Below are 24,140 nucleotides of genomic sequence, written 5' to 3'. Positions count from 1 at the left end.
GTGTATGTATGTTACAGCTTTGTATGCTGAATTTGAAATGTAAAGCCCATGAAATCTTTTGACTTTGCAATATGTTTTAAATTGATAGTTTGGATGCTAATACTAATTATGTAAATACTTATAGCAGACATGCAAGGTCTGGTTTTGTCCAGTGATGAGTTTAATAGTCAACCTTTCCCTTCATGACAGAAAACCAAAGCAGTTACAGCCCACTTAGAACAATCAGTCAACAAAGTAAAAAAATATTTTGTGAAAATTTATGTTTAAAAGAAATTCTTAAGAACAGCCAGAGTTTTGTCCCAACTCTCAGTGGTTCACTTTGACTGTATTATAGCAAACGTGACCAGAAGAAACCCAGATGAGTTCGAGAACTAGTGTGTGAAAGATCCAGACCATCATGTAAATGGTTTGACATCAGTGTTTGGGATTTCTGTATGAGAACATCTACAGCTGCGGCCCTATAAATTTTCCAGTGTTGAGAAAGCACAAAAAAAACCCCACTATTTTTGTATGGCAGTATACCATGACAAGAAGTGGACCTAGACGTTCTTCATCTGCAGCGCCATCGACAGGGTTTAGGGAAAGTGAAATTGAGGATGGAAAACTGCAGCCTTGTGTGTTTGAAAATCTATTCAGCATGAAAACAAGATGAACGCAAGATCCATCACATTTGACTTAAGAATGAATGTCATAGTGGTGTCATTATATTCATAGCAATGCTTCTTTTCTTGGAAGATTCCTTGCATGCCATATATTTTTTTTATCCTTTGAGCATTTTATTTCTAAAAACAGGAATTAAAACAACTTGCTAGTTAACTTTTTTTTCTTTTTCAACTTTACATTTAATATCATGCTGCTTTTGCAACTGAAGGCTGAAAGCAAACTGGAACAAAATTATATATTTTTGTTGCATAATCAGAATTCTTACTTGAAATCCTGCGTCTTGCAGAGAATGTTTCAAAATTTAAATTTTTAACATTTTTTTTACCGGAAGATACTCACCAAACGACTCGCAGCTATCTATATCAATTGAAAGTATTTAAAAAGGAAATTTATTTTTGGCTAAGAATTAAATAAGTTTTCAAATAATGAGATTCACTGTCAAGAGGCATTACAAACAAAAATAAATAAATAAAAATACGTTTAAAAAAACAACACAAATTCATCAGTTTTTTTCTGTAGTAGTTGCATGGCTGTTGTCAGATTTAATGAATAATTAGCATTTCTTGGCAAGTATGAGGTATATATTCATGTACTGTATATGTATATAATATATAATGTATGCAACTGAATAAAGCAATCAGAAAGTAGATTTTACACAGGAATGGTGTAGCGAGGAGCTTAGATTACAACATTGGATTAAATTATTTAATAGTAACTTTATGATATGACATTAGTTTCCATTCATTTTTATTGTCCTGAAAAGTAATCATGAAATTTTTCCTAATACACAGTAAGACGCAAAAATGTATATATAAAATAAATAAATAAATAAATAAATATATATATATATATTTATATATATATAAATATATATATATATATATATATATATATATATATATATATATATATATATATATATATATATATATATATATATATATATATGTGAAATTGAGGCTGCAGTTTTCCATCCTCAATTTCACTTTCCCTATATATATATATATATATATATATATATATATATATATATATATATATATATATATATATATTACGTAGTAGTAGAATATGCAATCATATCAAAATAGCACATCAGCAGAGTGAGCACAACTAATTTTCTGAACAAGGAGGACGATTATGCGGAGCACTTTCACTATAGATAAACAACAACGTTTTTAAAAAATACATTAATTATGACTGGAAAACAATAAATTTGAATTATGAATATATTCGGGTAATTTGCATCTACCCACAGTTTTACTTGTCATATTTTTCCAGGCTGTTAGATAAGTGTCGAAAGTGCGCCGAGGTTTGTAAAAATAGATAAACACTGAAAGCTGCAATGGAGTTCCGTTTGCTCCTGGCTAGTCTGTCGGCTTTTTTATTTATTGTACACATGTAAATAAGGAGAGAGACGTAATAGCGACAGACTGATATACGATTCAATCTGTGTGACATGGCTGTCTGTTTCAGATTAAGGGGAGCGCTTTAATGTGTCGGTTATGTTTGCTAAGCTAACAAAGCTAACCCCTTCCTAGAGGCAGAATACAACAGAGGAGCTTGGATGCAATCAGATGGCTTCAGCGTCTGCTGCTGTGAAAGGTTTACAGGACATTTTTTGCTGTACAATTTTTGTTGTTTTAAATTTTCCGAACCTAGACGCAGTTGTAATTTTTGTCAGCTCTTGCTTTTAAGACGATGTACTTGTCAAACTTGATAACTGAAACAACATATGAGAAACAAATATTACATATGAGGAAAAAAATGATACAGTTAAGATATCGGGATGTTTGCAAAAGTAAATTTCTTGTAAGGTTGTTAGTTGGCATTACCTTTGGAAAAATATCCATTCCTTTTTGTCATAATTAACATTTATTTGAATTGTGACAGTGTGTAATAACCATGTATCTTTCAGTTTTTGTATTTTACTAAAATGGATCAACTTTGGTAATGTACTAATTCAGTAATACACCTGTCTATTTGATTAATTTATTCTGTGATGCAGAATGGCGGGAAGGTGACTGTTGTCTTGCTCCGAGTTCCCCTGACGGCATCCTGAGAGAAGCTACCATACAGAGACTGACCTCCAGTACACAGACTAATGATACAGCATGGGTGATATTCAGGAGAGAGCCAGGAGAGGAAGAGCAGAAGCAGGAAGAAATATCTATCACAAAACTTATGAGATCTGGCTTAAAGCAATCTATACAAGAGAAACCCGTGTTCCCTGGCAGCAACACCGACACAATCTTCTGCACTCCTTTACATCTGAGGGATGAAGACACAGTCCCTTATACCATCAACAGATATTTAAGGGATTACCAAAGGGACGGGATCAGGTTCATTTACAACAACTACATGACCTCCACTGGTTGTATCCTGGGAGATGACATGGGCCTTGGAAAAACTGTGCAGGTATAAGACATAGGCAGCAGAATTATCTTAAGAATTGTCTAAATGTAGGCTTTATCATTTACATGTCACACTGTGGCTTTGTTGCTTTTAATCCCTCCACTTTTTTTTATCATAGATTATAGGTTTTCTTGCTGCTGTGTTGCACAAAACTGGGACATGGGAGGACGTAGAGAACAACAGGCCTCAGTTTCTCCAAACTCAGATACCCTCCAATCAAAGTAATCCTAGCAAGGTGGGTATTAAAATATATAACTATAGTATACAGCTTCTCAAATACCTACTGCATTCAGTCATGTGCCGCAGATTATAGTATGAGTTTGTCATGAAGCTGATTAAAGTGTTGTGTGATCCCATCCAGGTGTTTCTGATTGTGGCCCCACTGTCAGTGCTTTATAACTGGAAGGATGAACTGGACACATGGGGTTACTTCCAGTGTGTGGTGGTCCACGGGCTGAGGAAGGAGGAGGAGCTCGCGCGCATCAAGAATGGCCGCATCGAGATCGCTCTCACCACCTACGAGACTCTCCGCCTCTGTCTGGATCAGTTTAATAAGTAATGAAAATACAGTGCTTATACACCTTTTCTGGTTGGATAATGTGCAGCAAACTCAAACATGCTACATGTAGCCATTGATAAAGGATGACAGATATGGAAGGGTTGGACCTTTAAATTGCCGGGATCTTGCAAAAATAAAAAAACATGCTAAAAGAGTCTATTTGACAAATATGTATAAAACCTGTAATTTGTACAGTCAGAAATGGTCTGGTGTCATAGTTCTTGAGGGTTTACAAAAAAAAATAGATCAAAAATCATATCTGTAGCCCCATTGTTATCCTTTTTTAGTTAGCTAAAAATGCTAAATAGAATTCAGTTTGAGAGACAGCCAGGTCATTCCCAAGGAAATATTTTAGCTGAAAACTTTCGATTCGAATAGCAATCTACAATATTTCCTGATATTTAGGTCGATGGACTGAAAATTTGTGAAATCAGCCAAACTTAAAATATAATTATTAAACTATTCAGAAAGCCCAGACAAAATCTGAACAACACTACTTGAAAGCTCAGAATTAAGTCTCGCTTGTTGAATGGTTAGCTAAACCAAGCTAGACAGGTTTTAAAATCTTTCCACATGGTTATATGACTTTCCAATTAAGTTTACTGCTACAATCGTCTGATTACAACACACATAATTTTAAGGCATTTTACAAACAAATCCAATTCATATTTAGAACTTTTCCTTCATATTTAATTGTTGTATTATCCAGTACAAACACATTTGTATAAAGATAGAAATAACAAATAAATTTGATACTTAAGAAGTAAAATATTTATGTCCTCCTCCAAAGAATCAACTGGTCAGCAGTGGTTGTTGACGAGGCTCACAAGATAAAAAACCCAGAGTCCCAGATCACTCGATCTATGAAGGAGCTGAGATGTAAGGTGAGAAAAATAAGGAGTATTTAATATCATCATGGATATTTTCTATGTATAGTTAATAATTGCTGATGGTTTTAGAAATATTAAGTAAAAGCACCATTATGTTAAATGTTTTCAGGCAAAAAATATGGCAGCCACTGTGGTTGTGCGTTTTCAACTAAGTTTTCAATTCTTGCCTTTTTCTTCCATCAGAACAGAATTGGTCTCACTGGGACCATCTTGCAAAACAACCTGGAAGAGCTGTGGTGTGTTATGGATTGGTGGGTTGATATGATTTTATTTTATTATAAAATAATACAATATCCTATATTATTTTATATTAATTTTATGAATTCATTTGTGGATTCATGAATTCATAAATGTTTATTCTATTCAGGGCCAATCCAGGTTGCCTTGGCAACTTGGGGCATTTCAAGAACAATTTCTCGGATCCCATCGAAAAGGGGCAGAGGCACAGTGCGACCAAACGTGCCCTGGCTACTGGAAGGAAGACTGTTCGGGCCCTGGTGAGGAAGATTGCTCCTTTTTTCCTCAGGAGAACGAAAGCGCTCATCAAAGAGCAGCTGCCAAAGAAGGACGACAGGGTAAGTGTGGAGACCCTAAAGAGCATCAAATACCTGTTCGAGCTCTTCTCAGTTTTTAAAACAATGATACCTTACCGAATCTCTTTGGTATGTTTTGTCCCAGGTAGTGTACTGCTCTCTGACAGACTTTCAGCAGACTATTTATCAGGCAGTGCTGGACACTGAGGATGTGACGTTACTGCTGAGGTCTTCAGAGAAATGTGACTGCCAAAGTGGACGCACCCGAAGGGGCTGCTGCTATCAAGTTAGTTCTTTTTTTCCCCTCTTCCATGGTATTACTGTTTATGATCTGTTTAGTTAAAGTTTAAAGTATAAACAAAACTATTCAACCCACCTTGAAAATTTTGACTAATCACTATTTAGAGTAATCCTCTTTTTCACTTAATATTTTTTTTAGTGAACTGCATACTATCTTGCAGTTCTTACTAAGGTTTGATGCATTTTTTGTTGAAGTTTACATTACAAACTGCCACAGTGACAGTCTACCATTAATTAAGTGAGATGATCAGTACTTTAATTTAGGAAAGAACTTGGCAAATTTGATTTTGTTTAAATCTCATTCGTACATCATGTTGGTTATATTACGTTTTCTCCAAGCAATTAAAGATCATTTTCATTCCCAGAAAAGCTCTCAGGGTGTTTATGTAAAGCATCTGTACTTTACCTACTTAACCATATTGAGGAAGGTTGCCAGCCATGCAGCCCTCCTTCAGTCTACTTCAGACACCAGCAAGAAGCAGGTAAAAATCTTGTTATTCTGTATCATGTTAAACTGACTCCTTATTTTTTATAATGCTGTTGATTCAATTTATTTATTTATTTCTTATAGGAAAAGTATGTGAGTTCCATCTGTGCTAAGGTTTTTCAGAAGTTCCCAGACTTTGTGCAGAGATGCAAAAATGAAGCCTTTGAAGCTCTTTCAGACCCGATATATAGTGGAAAAATGAAGGTACCGCACTCGATTGAAAACATTTCCATGCAGTCTTCACAGAAAGTTTCAGTGCTGTTGATTTGCAAGTGTATGCTTTCTTTTAGGTTTTGCAGAAGCTTCTGAAGTACTATCTGCAGAAGAGAGACAAAGTGCTTATCTTTTCTCTGTCAACCAAGGTGAGAATTGTTTTTGAGTGGATTTGTTGATTTATCTGGTCTTACACAGTTAAGTCTATGTTACTAATGCATAAGATGTACAGTGTTTTGCAAATGTATTCATATTTTGACACGTTGCATCCACAAAATTTATGTCTTCTTTGTAACAAACCAACACTAAAAGTAGAGCATAAGGATAATATAGGAAATGGGGAAAAAATATTTGCTGATTTAACTGGGGTTTTATGGTTACACGTACAAATCCGTGTTCTGTTGTATTGCCTCTGCTGTGAGATCGCAACTAGCCTGCAGTTAAAAAAAAGCTGGAATAATAGTTTTCTCATGACGTGCATTTCTAGGCATACCTTTGGGATTTTGACAGCAATTAGATCGTTATGGATAACTAGACTCTGCACAATCCAATGGCTGCTGTCACCTTATACCATCCAATAATATTTGTGGCCTCTATGAGGTCATATTTTTATGACCTGTCTTTTGCTTTTTTGGGACAAAAGAGGTCATGAAGGATACAACATTGCATATTCTATAGCATATATAAAAATATACAGTCAGAGTTCCTAATGCTATCCTTTGAATATTGCTTTACATAGGATTTGTTTGTGTAGTGTCTTGTTTTTATCCTGTGTAAACTCTTACTTTTTAATGAGTTGCATTCACATCATGTGAAGTTATTTTTGTTCTCTTAATTTTCTTATATTAACGCCTGCATATCCTTTCAGCTCTTAAATATCCTGGAGAGTTACTGCATGGCAGAGGGACTGGATTTTAGTCGATTGGACGGAACCACCAAGTCCAGAGAAAGAGTCCAGATTGTGAAAGAATTCAACAGCTCTTCTCACGTCAATCTGTGCCTGGTTTCTACCATGTTAGTGGGAAAATTATACAACTAATACAATTTTGAAACATCCTGTTAAGCTTTAAAGGGGAAATATTTTTCAAGTTTCTTTTCAACTAAAATATGTAAAAAGCATTAACAAAAGAAGTGAGCCATAAATTACAGCAGCGTGATGGCATTTTGTTTTGAACAGCAAACTCTGGAATCAGAATCAAAAGAAAATTAGCAATAGGACAGTCTGGCTTCGGTTTGAGTTCATTAAGTCAAAAAGATTTATATTGTGATTGATACAATGAGGAAGTAAGAAGAACTGTTATCAAGAGTGCAATGGCTTGTGTAATTAACAAAGCTGCACCCCACAGAGGGATTTAAAGATACTTCTATGGTGAGCTTAGTTTTGGGAATAATGTGTGAACAACCACCTTTAACATAAACTGTAATTTATAACCTCAGATTTCTGTCAGCATTCAGTTTGGATGTAATTTCTGCTGTTTGTCTGGTCAGCATTGTTACATTTATGCATCAGCCGCGTTATTTTTCCCTGAATGCTTCACATTAGGAATCCTCAAAATTTTTTCATGTATTCAGTGCTTGTTGACGAAAGTGTTTTCTTAACTGATTAACTTTATGCTCACAAACAACAGCAGTTCTGTTGCATCTGTGGTCTGGCTGTTTTCTCCCTGCTTGAGTAATCAGTCCTAGCTGTGGTATGAACCATTGTTTGCTCATCTTTCAGCTTTAAGTTGTTGGTTGCTTTATATCAGTTTCTGTTACCAGTATATGCACACATCCATTCCATATAAACTTTATACTAATAAATGCTATTTTTGGGAAAAAATTAATTCTGTCTTTAGCCACAGAGAATTGCACATTTCAGCTCATCACTTGATATGTTCATAAATCCATTATTGATATATGGTACAAGCTTAATATTTTTAGTTCATGTGACTCAAACAGGCTGTCAGAAGAGTAGGTTTTCACTTATCTGCTTTGAAAAAAAAAATTGGAAATATTAAGTGTGATGTATTTAGTTTTATATTCTTAAGACTTAGGTTTTATTGTTTTACAATATAGTTCCCCTTTTAAATAAATGTTTCCTCTTTTAGGGCGGGGGGTCTTGGTCTTAACTTTGTAGGTGCTAACGTCGTTGTGCTGTTTGACCCCACCTGGAACCCAGCCAATGATCTTCAGGCTATTGACAGGTAGCTTTTGTTCAAGATAATACTTACTTCATATATTCTGTTATAACTTTTACTTTCCTTTGCCATCAGACTATGTTCTTTGTTCACAAATCATTTTATTCAGAATCATTGTGCATTTTAATGCTATTTATGTGATGGTTGTTTGTGTGTTTGTCTCTGCAGGGCGTACCGTATCGGCCAGTGCAGGGACGTCACTGTTCTCAGGCTGATCTCACTTGGGACTGTAGAGGAGGTTATCTACCTCAGACAATTATACAAACAGGTACAAAACAATTGTAATGTGGTTTTAAAAATAATTTTGTTTTTTAAAATCAACTTCTGAAAAAGTTGAGATATTGTTTGAATATAAACAGAATGCAATAATTTTTCAAATAGACAAAATGTGATATTTGATTTCTTTTAATATACAGTATATATATACAGTATGTATATGTGTGTACATCTATCAGTCTGGTATTCATTTCAATTATATTGTTTGCTGAAACCTTTTAGTAATGTTAAAAATTATATTAAATTATTTTAATTTATATTAACTAGATGCATTAAAAGAGCACAGTAAGGTGCTGAGAGGAATTCATCAAGCTTTGATCAATATTTTAAGAGTAATGCCTAACTTAAAGAAAGTGTCTTGGGTTTTGTTCACAGCTTGAATTACTATCATTCAGTGTCCAGCAAATTTATGGAGAACATTAGCTTTTAACATACTGACTCACATTTATCCTCTTTGTCAAACAAGTTTCTTGATCAGATTTAAAATATAATGTAAATGCAGCTCATTTAAGTATGAAAAAACATGTAAAATGGACATTATTTTCACTAGATTATGTTTTGTTATTTTGTTTTATTTTCTCCCTAACAGCAGTTGCAGTGTTCAGTAGTCGGTAAAGAGAGCGCCCGGCGGTACTTTGAAGCAGTGCAGGGAAACAGTGTCTATAAAGGAGAACTGTTTGGGATCAAAAATCTGTTCAGGCTGCAGATAGAAGGGACATGTCTCACCCGCAGGATTTTAGAGGTTAGTCCATCAATGTTTCTTTTACGGTTTCAATGTGTCACACTGTGTTTTCATTTGAAATTTGCTTTTGTTTTCATTTTGATCATTCTTTGGTTTAAAGGAGCCAAACAACCTTAGATGTCTGTACATTTCTGTAACAAACATTTCTTTGAGGTTTCCAAAGGTCTTTCTAGAGATTTTCTTCAAACATTTTTGACATTTATTTAGTCCTTTGTGGCCACACCAGTAGTTCATCTCTTGGGTCATAATCATTTGTAATAATCTGACTTTTAAGATGAGCTCTAAGGACAAAAAGTGGATCCTTTTAAATAAATCTAGAAAAAATTTAACTTTCTTGGTCTGGATTTACAATTTTTTATGTTTGGCCCGAAGCAAAGAAAAATATGAGGACGAGTTTTAGACTTTGCCACAAACTCTGTTTGCAAGCAAAGTAAGATTTGAAGGTTTACAAGAGTCACTGTTGAGTTTGATTGTGATTGGTGAAATGTGCTAATGAATGCATGCATCATCCTGCCAGCGAGAGGGACAAGTGGAGGCCGGTGTCATAACAACAAAAACACACAAAGAAGGCGAGAAGGAGAACAAGACGATCCGAAATGAAGTGAGTAACTCTATCATTCTCAGTGCAGCTCACCTTTCCTAACTTTCCTCTTTTCCTAAGTGACCCATTCACTGTCCTATTCCCACGGGGACATTCTTCAAACAGGGACATTTGTCTGACAGTCAAACCAAACAACAGTTTCTTTCATGATTGTAAAAGAAAAAAAAAATGCATCTTACACTAAGGCACTTACACATTGTGGAAGAGTTTGGCATTAGATCAAAGTAGGCATATGTGTAGATAAATAAACTAAAATGTGGATACTTGTTTGTATTTTCCAGACTTTATTCCCCATTGTGTTGTTTAAATGTCATATCCATGAATTCTTCTATTTATCCATTTGTTCATCCATCTTTCCACATGCTTATCCATCCATCTATCTTACCGTTTGACTGTCGTTCATCCCATTCTGACGGGATGTACCCTAAATATCTACCATAAATTTATGCTGAGGTTTTGTACTTGTACTTAAAAAAATCAGGCTAAATAGTACCAAGCATGAAAGAAATTTGATTCAGGAAAAAGTATGAAGTTTTGAATGTGTATGAATACAAGTATTCAGCTTTTAAGAAAATCAGAACATTACGTCAAGTGAGCGAAGTACAAGAGGATGACAAAAATGACCAATCAATCCCCTGAATTGTTGTCACTGAAGTTTGAGGTTTCTTTATGTTTCACATCTTTCTAATTGTATTTGGAGCAGCTGGATTTAATCACTTGTTTGACCTCATGGCAGAAGGAGACCACACTGAAGCATGGCTTCACTTGCCTCTTATTTTGTTTTCTTCCTATTACATCACCATGCAGGACTCATGTCACTTTGATGTTTCCTTTGATTTGTTGTTGGAAAACATCTGTTTTAAATTCACCACTTGAAATTCACAAGGGCTGGTTAGTTTCAAGATGACGCAAAACGGAAGAGATTTTACGCTTTGGCTGCATGTTGTTGCTAAATATTACACCACTTTTCCGGTATGTGCTTTTCTTAAACTGTAAATTTCTACTGTTCTGTTTCAGGAGCATGGAGACAACAAGCAGTCAAAGGATGAAGCACCTGAAGAGAACATGCATGTCTCAAAAATCCCAAAAGGTGTGCTAGATTTCAGCAGTGGGAGCGAAACTGATGAAGAGTTGCAAGGGCCAAAGCCAAAGACTACAAATTCGAGTGCAGGCCATGGCAACAGGAGTGGCAAAGCTGCTGGTGGACTTGTTCACATGAGTCTTCTCCAACATGGCTTCTCCAGACTCCTAGAAACTGTCAAGGATAGACAGCAGCTGAGGGAAGGAGACTGTAGTTCTTCTGCTGAAGGTAGTCCCTTTGAGGAGGAGGCAGGAGATCAAAAGATAGACGATACCTCCACAGGCATCTGCACAACTTCCTGTGAAGGAAATGGTGCTGCCCGCCTCCCAGAATCTGAAACAAAACCCCAGAACAAATCCATCGGCTCAGACAGACAAGACAGAGATGATGGAAATAACATTTTGTTGTTACAAAAGGGGGATTATGCTGAAAGACAAAGATTGGGCCTGAAAAGACGGCTAAATAAACAAATTGCAGTGGATGACGAGAGTGATGGAAATTCCTCACCAGAAAACAAGAAAGCTAATAGGCTTAAAACTACAGTTACAAAAGTGCATCAGTTTGAAGGATGCTCAGATGAATCTGAGGATTTAGACATAGAGGCACAAATATGTTCCAAAAGGGGAGCTTCAAATTTGCATAACAAAGAAGAAAATAGAGGCGGGAGGAAGCCGGGCCGTGGCAGAAGAAGGCAAAGTGGCGGAGCAAGAGACAAGGCAAGATCCAAGTATACAGAAGTGATAGAAGCTTTTACATCTTCAGAAGATGAACGTTCAGCTCCAGGGAGACGAGCGGGAAGGTCAGAAGTTGCTTCATTTACGAGTCTGAGAGGTTCAACAACTCCAGCATCTGAGGAAAAGGAGCAAACCATTGACAACATGCTGGGTTAGAGTGATGGTTCTTTCGTTTTAAGTATGAATTATCATAATTCCAATATTAACCATGTCCATTATTTGTGTAAAGGACGTGTGCAGGAGGTGGTGTATATGCACTCTAACCAGCGGGTGGTGGGTGGCAGCAGAGCAGAGGAGCTGATCAGCAGAGCGGCTGTGCGGGACGTGTTTGAACGCAAAATGTACTCACAGCTTCCGGCCAACAACCTGCTGGGAACCCAGGAGGTACGTAGAAACAAACACCAAGTCCAGTGGCTGTTTAAATACAGAGTTAGGAGTAATGTTGTGTGAGTTCTAATTTTTTCACGTTATACAATTCTATGGCAATAAAAATATTTAAAATATATATTTGTTACATCGTTGCAAGTAGATCTTCCTGTACTGAGAGCTTTACAATTTTTGTAAGATTAGGTTTTCCCTCACCATTCTAAGCTGTTTTGGTCTTTAAAAATTTGATTATTGCATTTTGAACTTCAGTTCCAGAGCCTGCCAGCGAGTTTACCAGACAACCAGCCTAACACCAGTGCCATCCGTCTGCAGAGGCCCAACGTGGATCATCCAGTGATCTTCTCCAGCAAGAAGATCCACCACACTGGATGCACTACAGTCATTATTGGAGATACTCCCAAAGCAGTCTGCAGGTATTTTACAGCAGTTGTAATTATTATACTGAAGAATTGAAGGCAAGCAAGAAGAGTGTAAGGAATAAACAGATTTATAAAAAGAAATATAAGCTATCAAGGATGGCTTTAATGTATTTTATTTGTTGGGGGCTATGCACACTAATTAACATTTTTGTAAATGCGCCAGAATTAGCTAAAATGCGATTTTTCATCTTGGTAAAATCAAACGAAGGTCATACAAACGAGGTTAAAATGACTGAACTACACCAATTCTATCAATACAATAAATACAAAACAAGGAAACTAAAACACAAAAAGTATAACAAATAATTAAAATTAAGGTTGCCACACTGCTGCCAGAGAATATCATTTTAAAGGAGGATGAAAGTAAGAATGAGAACTAAAATTTAGGAAGAAGTAGAATAATGGGCAAGAAATAAAAAAGGAGAGATTCCTGGCAGTGTTGGGAAGAAGGCCAAAAGCCCACCACAGAAACAGTGTTGAGTGCCCCCACCTGGACCTTAATAACTGTTCATGTGTGTATGCAGAAAAAGACCACCTCTGAGGTTTCCTCTCTACCTATTTCCCAGCATCATGCCAAAGATTACCCAGCTATCATCAGGCACAACACTGAAAGAGTTTTCCCCTTTGCAACCGCAGTCCTTCTGAGACTGACCAAAAAATGATCGCGTAAGGTCTTCCAAACCCACACATTCTAGCAAACATTTATGTACACACACACACACACGTGGTGTTCATACACACAGACATAACCTCATTCTGCTTCATCACCTCGCCTCAGTCGCCCATATATACAGACACACAGACACCTTTATGGTTCCAGTCTCACTCCCAGCGGGGGAAGGCTATATCTCTGCCCAGAGGTTCACCAGTGAGGGAAAATACACATTGGGTTTTATTGATATCACCTCAGTTTGTTTATTGATTTGAATCCATATGCACGATAGGTTTTACTATCTTTACTTTTACTTATTGTGTTTCCAGTGAAATGCCACAAATGGTAAAAAGAAAACAAGTCACTTTAATGTGCTGGTGTCGCTGAGTATGGTTAGATTAGCGTTTTTAACGGCTCCATGAAAGCAACTCTAGTCTAACCACATTGTTTTCTGGACATAAGCCCTGATCTTTGCAGTACTTTTCATCTTAGGTTAGACCTGCAGAATATCTGAATGACAGTCTGGGAAGAATTACTCCGAAAATGTTAAATATGTGGTATGCATAAACATAATCTAAGAAAATGAGCCAAATAATCATTACGGCCATCTTTGAAAATATTAAAATGGGTAAATTTGTAAATTTTAAGGAAAAATAAAACAATCACATTTTGCAACCTACTGTTAAAAATGTATTTGAAACTACTACTACTACTTTATGATATGGAAAATAACCTACCGTTCCACAATAAAACTGAGGTGTTTGCTGATTTTTAGATGAAGTGGCAAGATTTATTTTTCCAACAAAGATTTATGTTTGTTTGGACAGGTATTGTCTATTCTGGTTGCTTTTAAGCACTGAAAAACATTTCTCATAATAAAGTTAATTTAAATCTTGCTCTGCATACTTTATATTTAAAAATGTCACTAATTTTTGTCTCTTTGTCATTTTTTGCATAGGCAGCAGCTGGAGGAAATGGCACAACATTTCAAATTTGTTTCGGTTCATCAGTTTGCCTCTGAGATTCTGAAAGGAAGTTCACCTCATAGACTCGACTGGCTCTGTCGGTACTACACTTCACTGAACCACTCTGATGTGGCCGAAGCCGTCAGAGAAAACTTCCCTGACACGACAGCGCAGCCTTCCTCTCCTACAACTGCTGCTTTCTCATTATCTACTAAAATGTCAGACAAAAATCAACAATTTAAATCTTCCAGAGTCAGAAAAGTAAGGAAATACAGTCAGACCAGAAGAACTAACCCCAGATCTCCACAAAGCAATATTTCTTCACCACAGAGTGGATCTGGCGTCCTAAAAAATAATGGTCTTGAACCACCAAAAAAGGCAGGGATATCTCAGAAGAATCTCCCAGATCCTCTACAGGATGTTCAAAGGTTTGTGTCAGAGGAGCAGGAAGAGATGGTCTCCAGTGCCAGCAGACATTCAAGGACACAGAAGAGCAGTGTTTCTTCTGCTGGAGCCTGCCGAGCTGGTGGTGGTCTTGCCGTAGATCGGGCCAGCAGCCTCGGTCAGGGATCCAGGGAGTCTGCTGTTGCTGCTTTCCTGAACCACACAGACAGAGACTGCCCTTCTTCGCCTGACCTCAGGCGTTGCAGCTCCGCCACATTATCCAAACCCACACCTCAAGACAGGGAACAAGGAATCCAGGAATCCTCACTGAGGACGGGTGAAGCATCACAAGAAAGTTCTGAGCCTCCTTCTGCATTGTGCAATAGCTCCCACCTCAAAGATCTTATAGGAGATACATCCATTCTTGATGATTTGCTGAAACCTAAAGGCAAGAATGTGCAACAGAAAAGCTCCCCAAAAACACCTCCCGTATCTTCTTTGCTGCTAAATCCAACACCCGACACATCTTCTTCACCTAAACTAACTTTAGGTACTGATTCAAGCTCAGTTACACAAAATACTTCACTGGTGCAGACATCAAGGAGCACTGGCAAAGATATCTGGGACATCCTCAGTGAGGGCAATGAAGAGAGAATCAACAGACTAACAGACCCAGAGGAGGTCCAGAAAGTTTGCCTTAACACCACTTTTGCCGCTCGAGGTTTTTCTGGACAAAAGGAAAGCAAAAATCTCTGGAAAACAAATGACAAGTTTCTATGGAGGAAATGACACAATAAAGCCTGGGCAGTTAATGACCTTGGGAAGGTTTGAATGGATTGTCCTTACGTTCCTCCGTTTGAAACTCTATTTGCTTTTATTTTTACATGTCATAATCAAACTCTTGCAACTCCTGCTTGCATCATTCCCATAACACAAAAGCAAAGTCAGGCTCATTTGTGCTTTAATTATTTCATGAGCATGTCGTAACACACAGCTGTTTGACCCCTTTCAGCTATTGTGTTGAGGTAAACGGACACCCCAAAAGAAAATTTGTGCTCCGTGTTGTGTTTAGCAGAAATTAGAACGTGCCGATCAGTAAGCAAGAGAAAGGGATGGATGTCTCAAAAGACCGCACAGGTTGTTAAAAAGCTTGTGTTCGTACTACTGGGTGGCAGATCGCTTCATGCAAGTGTATGCCATAGCCACACCCGTGTTAAATCGTACACAGGAAGAAATAAAACACCTTTTTTCCCCAGAACCCTAAACCACTTTTTTCTTTCATCTGCAGATTTGCAGATTCCAGTTTTTTTTTGTTTTTTTTTGTTAATTGTTTTTGTCATCAAAGGAAAAAGATTTTTTCTAACTTTTTCTAACACCTGCATGCTGGGAACGGTTTATGTCTAATCAAACAATGCCCTCATTGTATCTTATATTTAAAGCCATCTGTATAAGTTTGCCAATGATGGAAAACCAAGTAACAGTAACAGTTACCCTGTAGATATCAGGTTGTGGCACCTAATTTGGTTTTACAAGACTGTTTATGAGTCTTGACATCCTTTTTGAGCTAGATTGCCACTCATCTTTGCTTCCAATCCAAAATTTGTGAACTCTTTGTCACAAACTTAAAACTTTATCCACGGATGGAAAACAGTTGGTTTTGGTTAACAAATTATTATGCCAGCTACTTGTTAATACATGCAAACTTGCAGTTTTCTTCAGCGTGAATGAAAATACTGATTTATATTGGAGCCTTTATGTATTCTACTGTTGATTTGCAAAAAGCAATAATGGATATAATGGATTCAAATGTAAGCACCAAATTTTTGTTTGGTGCTTACCAATTCCTTAAATCTACTGTACTGTTATAGCAACCTACAACGCGATGGTCGATCATGTGCATAAGGCCTTTAGAGAGGCACTGTATTCGTTAGGGAACATGCTGATTTTGTTTAAGTCATTAAATATAATGTACGTGGGAAGAATTATTACCCAACATTTTAGCGCAAGATTTATTAACAGAAACTTCAGGGTGTCTCATCAAGCTAACAGCTGCAGTGGAGGGGTGCAGAGCTTTCCTGCTCTTACCGTAACAGGCAGAGGAGGTCTCTCAACATTAAAAAAACACCTCTCTCCCTTCATTAGGAAATTACACTCAATTTGCCCCTCATTCCTATCCAGTTACCCAGGAAACTGTTAGCTGTAATTTGGGTTAATACACTGGCTCCTGGTCCTTCCGTTCCCCACTGTGCCCCATCATAAAAGAGACATAATGCAGATGCATAAAAACTTCTGCCAACCGAGTGTCTAATACACTGACTCACACAGTAAGGGAGGCTAATCCTCTTTCTTTTTTTTTTTTGCTCACATAGATCATCACTGGGAATTAAAAATGCTAATGAATTGCACTGGAAGGATTCCACAATATTTGTATGGAGCTCTAGCTATTAAAATTTGAAAAGACTTTTAAGTTAAAAAAAAAAAATCTACTCAAAAGAGCAGAGTAGCAAGAAGTAGAGGGAGGTCTGCTCTTTTGCTTCTTACAGACAAAAGGAATGGAAAACTGTGTGTTTTACCATGGGGTAAATATTGAGAGAGTAGAGATATAAACGAAGTGAAGAACTGCCTGGGTCTCTGTTGCTCTGCCAAAAGCATGTGCGTCACTTGATCCATTGTTTAGTGTGGAGAGGTCTCTGCAAGCAGGCGGCTGCCTCCCTGCTCCAGCTGCGGCCGCTCCACTGTTTATGTTTGCTGGGCCCTTCGCCTTGAAGTGAGGCTATGCAAGCAAAGCCCAGCCATATGTGAGCGTTTGGCCATCAGGAGAAAAAAAATCACTAGTCTTCTCTTTTTTTTAATCCATACTTCCACTGTTTCTCACCCTCAAGCTCAATTTCTTTGTGTCTTTTTATCTCTTATTTTGTCTACTTTCCACCAAACATTAGCCACCGAGCTAATGTTTGGTGGCCTGCTCATTTGGGGAAGTGGAAAGGTTGAAATAATCGTCTTCTATAAAAATGTTGGTCTTGGATGAGGGGGGCACAATGTTTAAAACTTTTGGAGCTCAATGTCAGATTATTTCACCTAATGTAAGAATGGACAGCACATTTCCAAGATAGTTAATCAGAAAGTGGTTTGCAAAGTTTGTAAAAGTTGAACCTTTTCACCTTTTGTAATATAAAAACACACGCTTAATTGTTTTCTATTATGATTTTATGTAACAAACCAGCATAAAGTCAAGCATGATTCTGAAGTGTAAGGAATATGGCTTTCAAAAAGAATTGTCAGTCCTGTTTACTTTGATATCCTTAAGGAAAAGTCATGGAAACCAATCACATTCCAACACTGGCTTGAAAGGTCAAGAATAAAGTTGTAGAGAAGTTAATAGCAGGATTATAAAACATCAGGCCAATCTGCATACTCCTGTAAACCTAACCAAGAAAACGCTGACAAACCAGGTGAAAAGCTACGATAACCCTGGAGGAGCTACGTAAGTCCACAGTACAGTTGGTAGAGTGCTGACAGGACAAATGAAGCCTAGGCACAAATTCAAACTGGAAGACTCTTGAGCCCCACCTGCATCATTCAATCGGCGCGTCCTGCTCATCGCCGCCGACCTATCAACGCTGGACCAAGCCACGTCACGTCCAATCACCGACCAAGGCCCAGTTGATAAAGACCTCCATCCATGGCATCTTCCGCTTTCCAGCTGCGCTCAACCCACCTCCACCCCTTCTCCACCTCCACTCTTCAGGCTCGCATCCTTCACCGACCTCCACCACCAGTGTCGGGTCCCGGGGGATGACATTCCTAACCTACATCGGGAATGCTCATCCGAGCTTATTGCAATTCACAGCTCGATGTCCTCAGCCGGGGCCCGAGCGCCAAAGAACTTTAAATTCATGCATGTCAATAAACCTTTTTAATCGCTGTTTTTTCCGTCTGAGTCTCTCCAGATTGAATTATTATTTGCACACTTTCCATGATCATGAAAGAGTGACAAGAAGAAAGCCATAAGAAGTCTTGTTTTCCACAAGGCATGAAAGACTCACAGTAAACATGTGAAGAAGGTGCTTGGGTCAGACATTTATGACTTGCATGCAAACTGCTTAGTGCGGCAGAAAACTAACAGTGTGATACATGGTAGGATCGTTCAGACTAGATGCATTTCTTCAGCAAGAACATTAAACAGGTCAGAGTTGATTTGAACATGGATGATACAGAGCAATCATGGAACAAAACATGTTAGTGGCTGCAAAATAGTTGAGACTTCGGTAGACCATCGTCTTCCACATGTAACCTGAACCGCATTGAAATGGTTTTGGTTGAAGCAAATTAATATGTTTGAATAGCTCAGTCATAGTCTCAACCCAAATGCAATAAAAAAAATGTTATCAAGTCTTCGGAAACAATATTGAACGTTATTTTAATGCACTAGAAGTATTTTGGCAGTGAATGAGCCATGAGAATGACTTCTCCCCTAGAAGTCAAAAAAGACTTTAGATGTAGTCTTTGAATATTGTTTTCCTTGTGTTTTACAATTATGCAGTATTTGGTTATGATTTATCTCCAAAACCCCCCGTTAAATACATTGAACGTTTGATTTGACAAAAGATGAAAAAGTTCAGAAGAGATGAAGACTTTTGCAAGCATCCAAACATGCATCAAAGTCTTCCAGTTTTTGAGTATTTGGTGTTCCAACCATCAATAATCTAATAATTGCAGCACCATTAATTTTATACAAAATCAGCAGTTTCCATTATTGGCAGATACAAATATAACACTGTTGGACTGAATCAAGGATAAAAGGGTGAAAGGATTCCAATCTTCATCTTAAATTCCTCAGTCAACCTGGATAATTTCTTGTGCAGCAGCTTCCCTGCGTCAAAGCAAGTCTGTGTGTTTCTGAGGGTTAGCTGTCCTGACCTTGACTTCTGGGTGGGCTGCATAGGCCATGTGCTTGCCTTGGAACATTGGAGGTTGCTTCTGTTTGCTGAAACAACACGCAAGCGGTGGAGTGGCACAGAGAGCATCATCACACACAGTACTTCACTCCCTTTTTTAGACACAGTCACAGACTCACATACACAGAAATTAAGCACAGTAAAAACCGTCTTCTGAGACTTCATCGTAGCACATAAGCCATGCTTATTATGTCAAATGGAAGTAATCATTTTCTTTTTGCCCAGACTAAAGTATATTTTTTTAATCTGCCACAGGATGTGTTGCTGCTCTCATCTTTTTCCCTTAAATTTAATCCCACTGTTAGAAAAACGATTGAATTTGGCCTTTTTTATGGACAGTAATAATAATAGTAATTATCCCTCTTTGATATGTGTAATGCTTTGACATAAGACATCAAAGAGTTGCCATAATTGCATTGGCACCAGGTGAGTCAAGACCACCTAAGATGCAGAAACCCCCTGTTCTTGAGAAAGCAGGGTAAACAACTTTTGATTTCAGCAGCAGGTGACACAGACATGCCTCTGCAGCAGGTTTTTCAAACTTAGATTACAGATAAAAGTCCTCCAAGAAATTTCTAAATTAGACATGGCTTTTAAGTTAAAGTGACAGATAATATTAACTATCATCTTTTTACTTATTTATTCCAAAGCACTCATGTTATACTTCTATGCATATTTATCTTTGCAATAGATACATTTAGATGCATTGAAATTTTCATTAGAGAAGGTTCAGAGAGTAACAACCCCGCTTTTATTTCACAGTCTTTGCCTGTTCTGCCATCTGGTGGCGGTTTTCAGTATTGTAAGGTTTGTATGAAAAGTTGTTAAAAAAAAACCTTACGGAATCTCCTATGGGTTTCTAGATTGTAAATTAGAATGCATAATCCAATATTTATAAGAATTATATATTTGTATATGTAATAATTTATATAAATTTTATAAGTACTGCTTATATAATCCATAGTTGTCTGATAAGTCTGACAAAATTTAACAGATAAAAAAGAAGGGTGTGTTTAAACTTTTGAAAAGAATAACAAGAATGAATGACTGAATTAATAAGAAAATATATAAAATACCTAAATTGGTTAGCATTTACTTTAGGCATTGGATTAAAGTTATGAATGACACGATTGAAAGTGACCAAAACACAGAAAGCAGTCAGACACTGTTAGAAAGCCATATAACCTCAATTAGACCTTCGATACTGCAGAGCAGAAAATCCATCAAACAAACAGAAATCCACAAATAAGAGATGGATGTGGAGAATGGAGTGAGAATAACATGAAACACAACAAAATATGGTCAAAACAAGATGGAAAATCCAAAAGTAGGAACTGTAAATGATAAAAAGTGACATAATCTAGAACACAGACAATCAAAAATCACTGGAAAATACAGAGTACAATAAGGGGATTAGTAGTTGTGAAATCTACGTAATGACAATGAAAATTAAATGATAAAATCGGTACCTGAATGCAAAGCAAACAGGCCAGGATGAAGACATATATAAATGTCAGTTCCAACTTTGGAAAATATTGATAAAATAAAGTGGCCTGTAGGGGTTCCTGCAGAATGGAAATGTCAGATTTAGCATTTTTCTTGATAAACAGATGTTATAGGTGTGAGGTCATGTTAAAATGTGAAACTTTCAATAAATTTACATAGAATGAGTCTTCTGAATAGCTACTCTCTTTTAAATTAGTTTTTGAAAAACATGGGAGGACATTTTTCAATAAAATTACTTCATCTTTCTCATTTTCTAATATACCTGGTTATGCCTGAGGTTTTAGAGTACTTGATGTTTTGGGGGCCTGTGGGTTTCTAACTAATTGAACTACAACAGTAATTTCTAGCTATATTTCAAAAACAATAGTGATGTTTATCAGCTTACCTTTGCAAAATTATAATTGCAAATATTTTGGCCCATTATAACAGAACATTTCACCCTCTTTATTGGAAATTTTATGTGACAGACACACAAAGCTTCCACCAGCTTTGCACTAAGATCCTTGTGCAAATCTGAACTTGGAAGAGCTGCTGAATTCTTGTTCTATTCTAATCTAAATCTTCTTTTAATGCTTCTTGTACTTTGTAAAATAAAATGTCCCTTTGGTAAAAAAAAGAAAAAAAAAAAGGCAGTGACTAAAAAACACTAAATTTTGACTGATGCACTCATCAAAATTCTTAAATATATTTTGCTTTATCAACAGCGCAAATTGTTTTCTTTTTTCACCAGGAAATCTATGCTAAAGACAAGAAGTCCAATGCTTATACATATTGGTAATTCTGAAAAATTATTTGGTTTCAGTCAGATTGGATGGAGAGCATAAATTCTCAAATCTTGTAGATATTTATCAGTGGATTTACTGTAGGTCTGGAGTTTAACTGGGCCATTCTAAGCACAGTGCAATGCTTTGATCTAAACCACTGCACAGTAGCTTTGGTTGTGTGCGCTCAGTGTTACTGCCAATCTATCCTCTTGCACAGCCTTATGCCGCCACCACCATGTTTCACCACTGGAATGGTGCGTTCAGGACAATGTGCAATGTTATTTTCTCACAATATAGCACTTTGCATGTGTGAGCTTCCTGTATGTTACGATTTACAGCCTCTGCCTCTTCTTCACTTCCATCATCACCCTCATTTAACAGTTATATGTATGTATTTCCTGAATTTTAGACAAGGATATCCAACAAGTCCAATAAGTTCACAAGTGTGGACTTGTTTAGTTTGTAGCGCTCCCTCTTCTGGCTGAACTGTGTAGGACAGTTTTTTAATGCCCTGGCTCTCCAGAGGACAGGTGTTCAGGTTGTTCCTCTAGAACTGGTTGCTAAACATCATGTAGCTATCTCTGATGGATGAAGAAAGTTTGGAGGCCAGACTTTCATACGTTTATGCTTTGATTTAATGCATCTGCGGCAGAGGAAGGTCACTGGTCTGCAGTGGTTTGTCATGGTAGAAACTTTATGAAAACTTTTCAGTAGTGTGAGCCTGGATTTTAAATGCACTGAAGTGCTTTTTAATCTTTCCCTCAGAACTAGCTCTGCCTTCTCACTTCTTGTATCTTCCTATGTACTTCTTCACATAGAAAGTATAACAGAGACACCTTCCCTGTCTCTGTTGAAGTATTTCCACATTAAGGTGGGTTCAGGGATTTTTGCAGTGTTATGTTTCCATCAAACATAGCTAAGCTAGTTTTTCATCTGACCAGAGCACCTTCATCTCCACTGTGACCCTCAAACCTGAGGTGCTCTGTTAAATGGTCTTTCATAAGCTTAGTCACATAAACGACAGCTTTTAAAATTTTTGAATTACAAACATATTTCTCAAAGCTACAAGCCACAACACCTTTAACATGTTTTATTAAAGAATGTTGCATTTATAACTTTTTTTTTATTTCACCTCATCTTCTCATTGTTGCTTCTACTTCTGTTTTACTGATTGCCACACCTTAAAATCCTCTCATTAAATGTCATGTAGGACAAATAAAGACTGTCCTCCTTTGTGTAGGTGTCATTTAGTTTCAGTTTGAAACAGTAAGAGCAAGCATGGAGGATCTAAGCTCAGGGTCACTCTGACCATCTCTATCTCCTTCTCCCATCCCCTCCACTATCTTTGATGGGGGAGGATTGTACATCATGGCTGTCTAAACATGCTGCCTGCCTATGATTTTGGCTTTTCTCACAGCTCATAAGGCCGTGTGAACCTGACCGTGCAGACAAATGACCCGACGTCTTTGTAGTTTTATCATTGTACGTCATTTGCAGCAGTCTTTTGCAGTACGTCTTCTTGGTATCTGTTACCATTCCGAACCAAAATCCAGCTTGATATGACGTTCACTTTCTTTCACTATGCGGTTTGTGCAAGGTAAGTACATTTAGGACAGCAGTAAGACAGCAGACTCATAAACTAAAAAAACGTGTTTTTTATGATTTATAACAGGATGTGAAAATAATGTGAAATAATGTTAAAATATTTAGGACACACAGTGAAGAAGTTTGTATTTTTCAACACATTTGGACATATAGATTTGTCAGAGATTGAATAAAAATGAAAAACTGAAAGAAAAGACTTCTTTTTTTTTTCTGTAAAATGCAAAACGACAAATACAGTTTCTGGCTGAGAAGAAATTAGGACACCCACACATTTATTCCTACTTATAATGGCTAAAATTACGCCCACATATATCACATCATTGCACATGATTAGAACATTGTTGCATTGCGTTTTGATTTCCATGTTTAAACTGCAGACATTTAGGTGAGCGTGAACACCATGGTGAGAGCCAAAGAGCTGTCTGAGGTCCTGAGAAAGAACACAATGGCAGCTTCTGAGTCTTGTTCAGTATCTAAAGATATCTCACAAGAACTAAAATCAGTGAGTTCCGCTTTACAGAAAACAGTGTATTAGTGAGACATTCAGAACAACTGCATACATTCTCAGGTCTGGCAGTACAAGAAAATTCACCCTAAAATCAAACCAGATGCTTAAAGAAGTCAGTCTCATAAAAACGTTCACTTCATACATGTTCACTGGACATACAGCAGGCTCTTGTTTATGAGACCACGGTTCTTAATTGCCACCCTCAAACTGCTTACAGTGTCCTCTTAGGTACATAAGGACACTGGCCTCCTTATGACACTTAAGGTGTTAAGCAAATTAAGTAAATCCGCCAAGGGCTGGCTGAGTGTTAAGACACTG

At 37.2% G+C, this 24,140-nt stretch overlaps 1 protein-coding gene across 1 annotated transcript; it reads left to right on the top strand.

The window, feature by feature from the left end:
* Positions 1-1,973: 1,973 nt before the first annotated feature.
* Positions 1,974-17,756, top strand: ercc6l2 (excision repair cross-complementation group 6-like 2). The gene is made up of 20 exons (XM_032578434.1): positions 1,974-2,268; positions 2,672-3,081; positions 3,197-3,313; positions 3,440-3,633; positions 4,428-4,521; positions 4,711-4,778; positions 4,895-5,102; positions 5,206-5,346; positions 5,726-5,842; positions 5,932-6,051; positions 6,138-6,209; positions 6,929-7,074; positions 8,151-8,246; positions 8,409-8,508; positions 9,106-9,258; positions 9,776-9,859; positions 10,877-11,825; positions 11,904-12,058; positions 12,311-12,474; positions 14,091-17,756. The coding sequence occupies exons 1-20, from the start codon at positions 2,241-2,243 to the stop codon at positions 15,268-15,270; spliced, it is 4,596 nt and encodes a 1,531-aa protein (XP_032434325.1). The 5' UTR covers positions 1,974-2,240; the 3' UTR covers positions 15,271-17,756.
* The last annotated feature ends 6,384 nt before the right edge of the window (positions 17,757-24,140 follow it).

This window comes from Xiphophorus hellerii, chromosome 12 (genome assembly GCF_003331165.1).
Source record: "Xiphophorus hellerii strain 12219 chromosome 12, Xiphophorus_hellerii-4.1, whole genome shotgun sequence".
NCBI classification, from domain to species: Eukaryota; Metazoa; Chordata; class Actinopteri; order Cyprinodontiformes; family Poeciliidae; genus Xiphophorus; species Xiphophorus hellerii.
This window is presented reverse-complemented; position numbering and strand designations above follow the sequence as displayed.

What these genes read in the sequence shown, in the direction of transcription:
- ercc6l2 (XM_032578434.1), top strand. Translation starts at nt 2,241, where the DNA reads ATGGCTTCAGCGTCTGCTGCTGTGAAAG. An exon ending in GATCTTCAGGCTATTGACAG is followed by an intron (nt 8,247 to 8,408) that starts GTAGCTTTTGTT and finishes TTGTCTCTGCAG; the next exon opens with GGCGTACCGTATCGGCCAGT. An exon ending in ACCTGCTGGGAACCCAGGAG is followed by an intron (nt 12,059 to 12,310) that starts GTACGTAGAAAC and finishes TTTGAACTTCAG; the next exon opens with TTCCAGAGCCTGCCAGCGAG.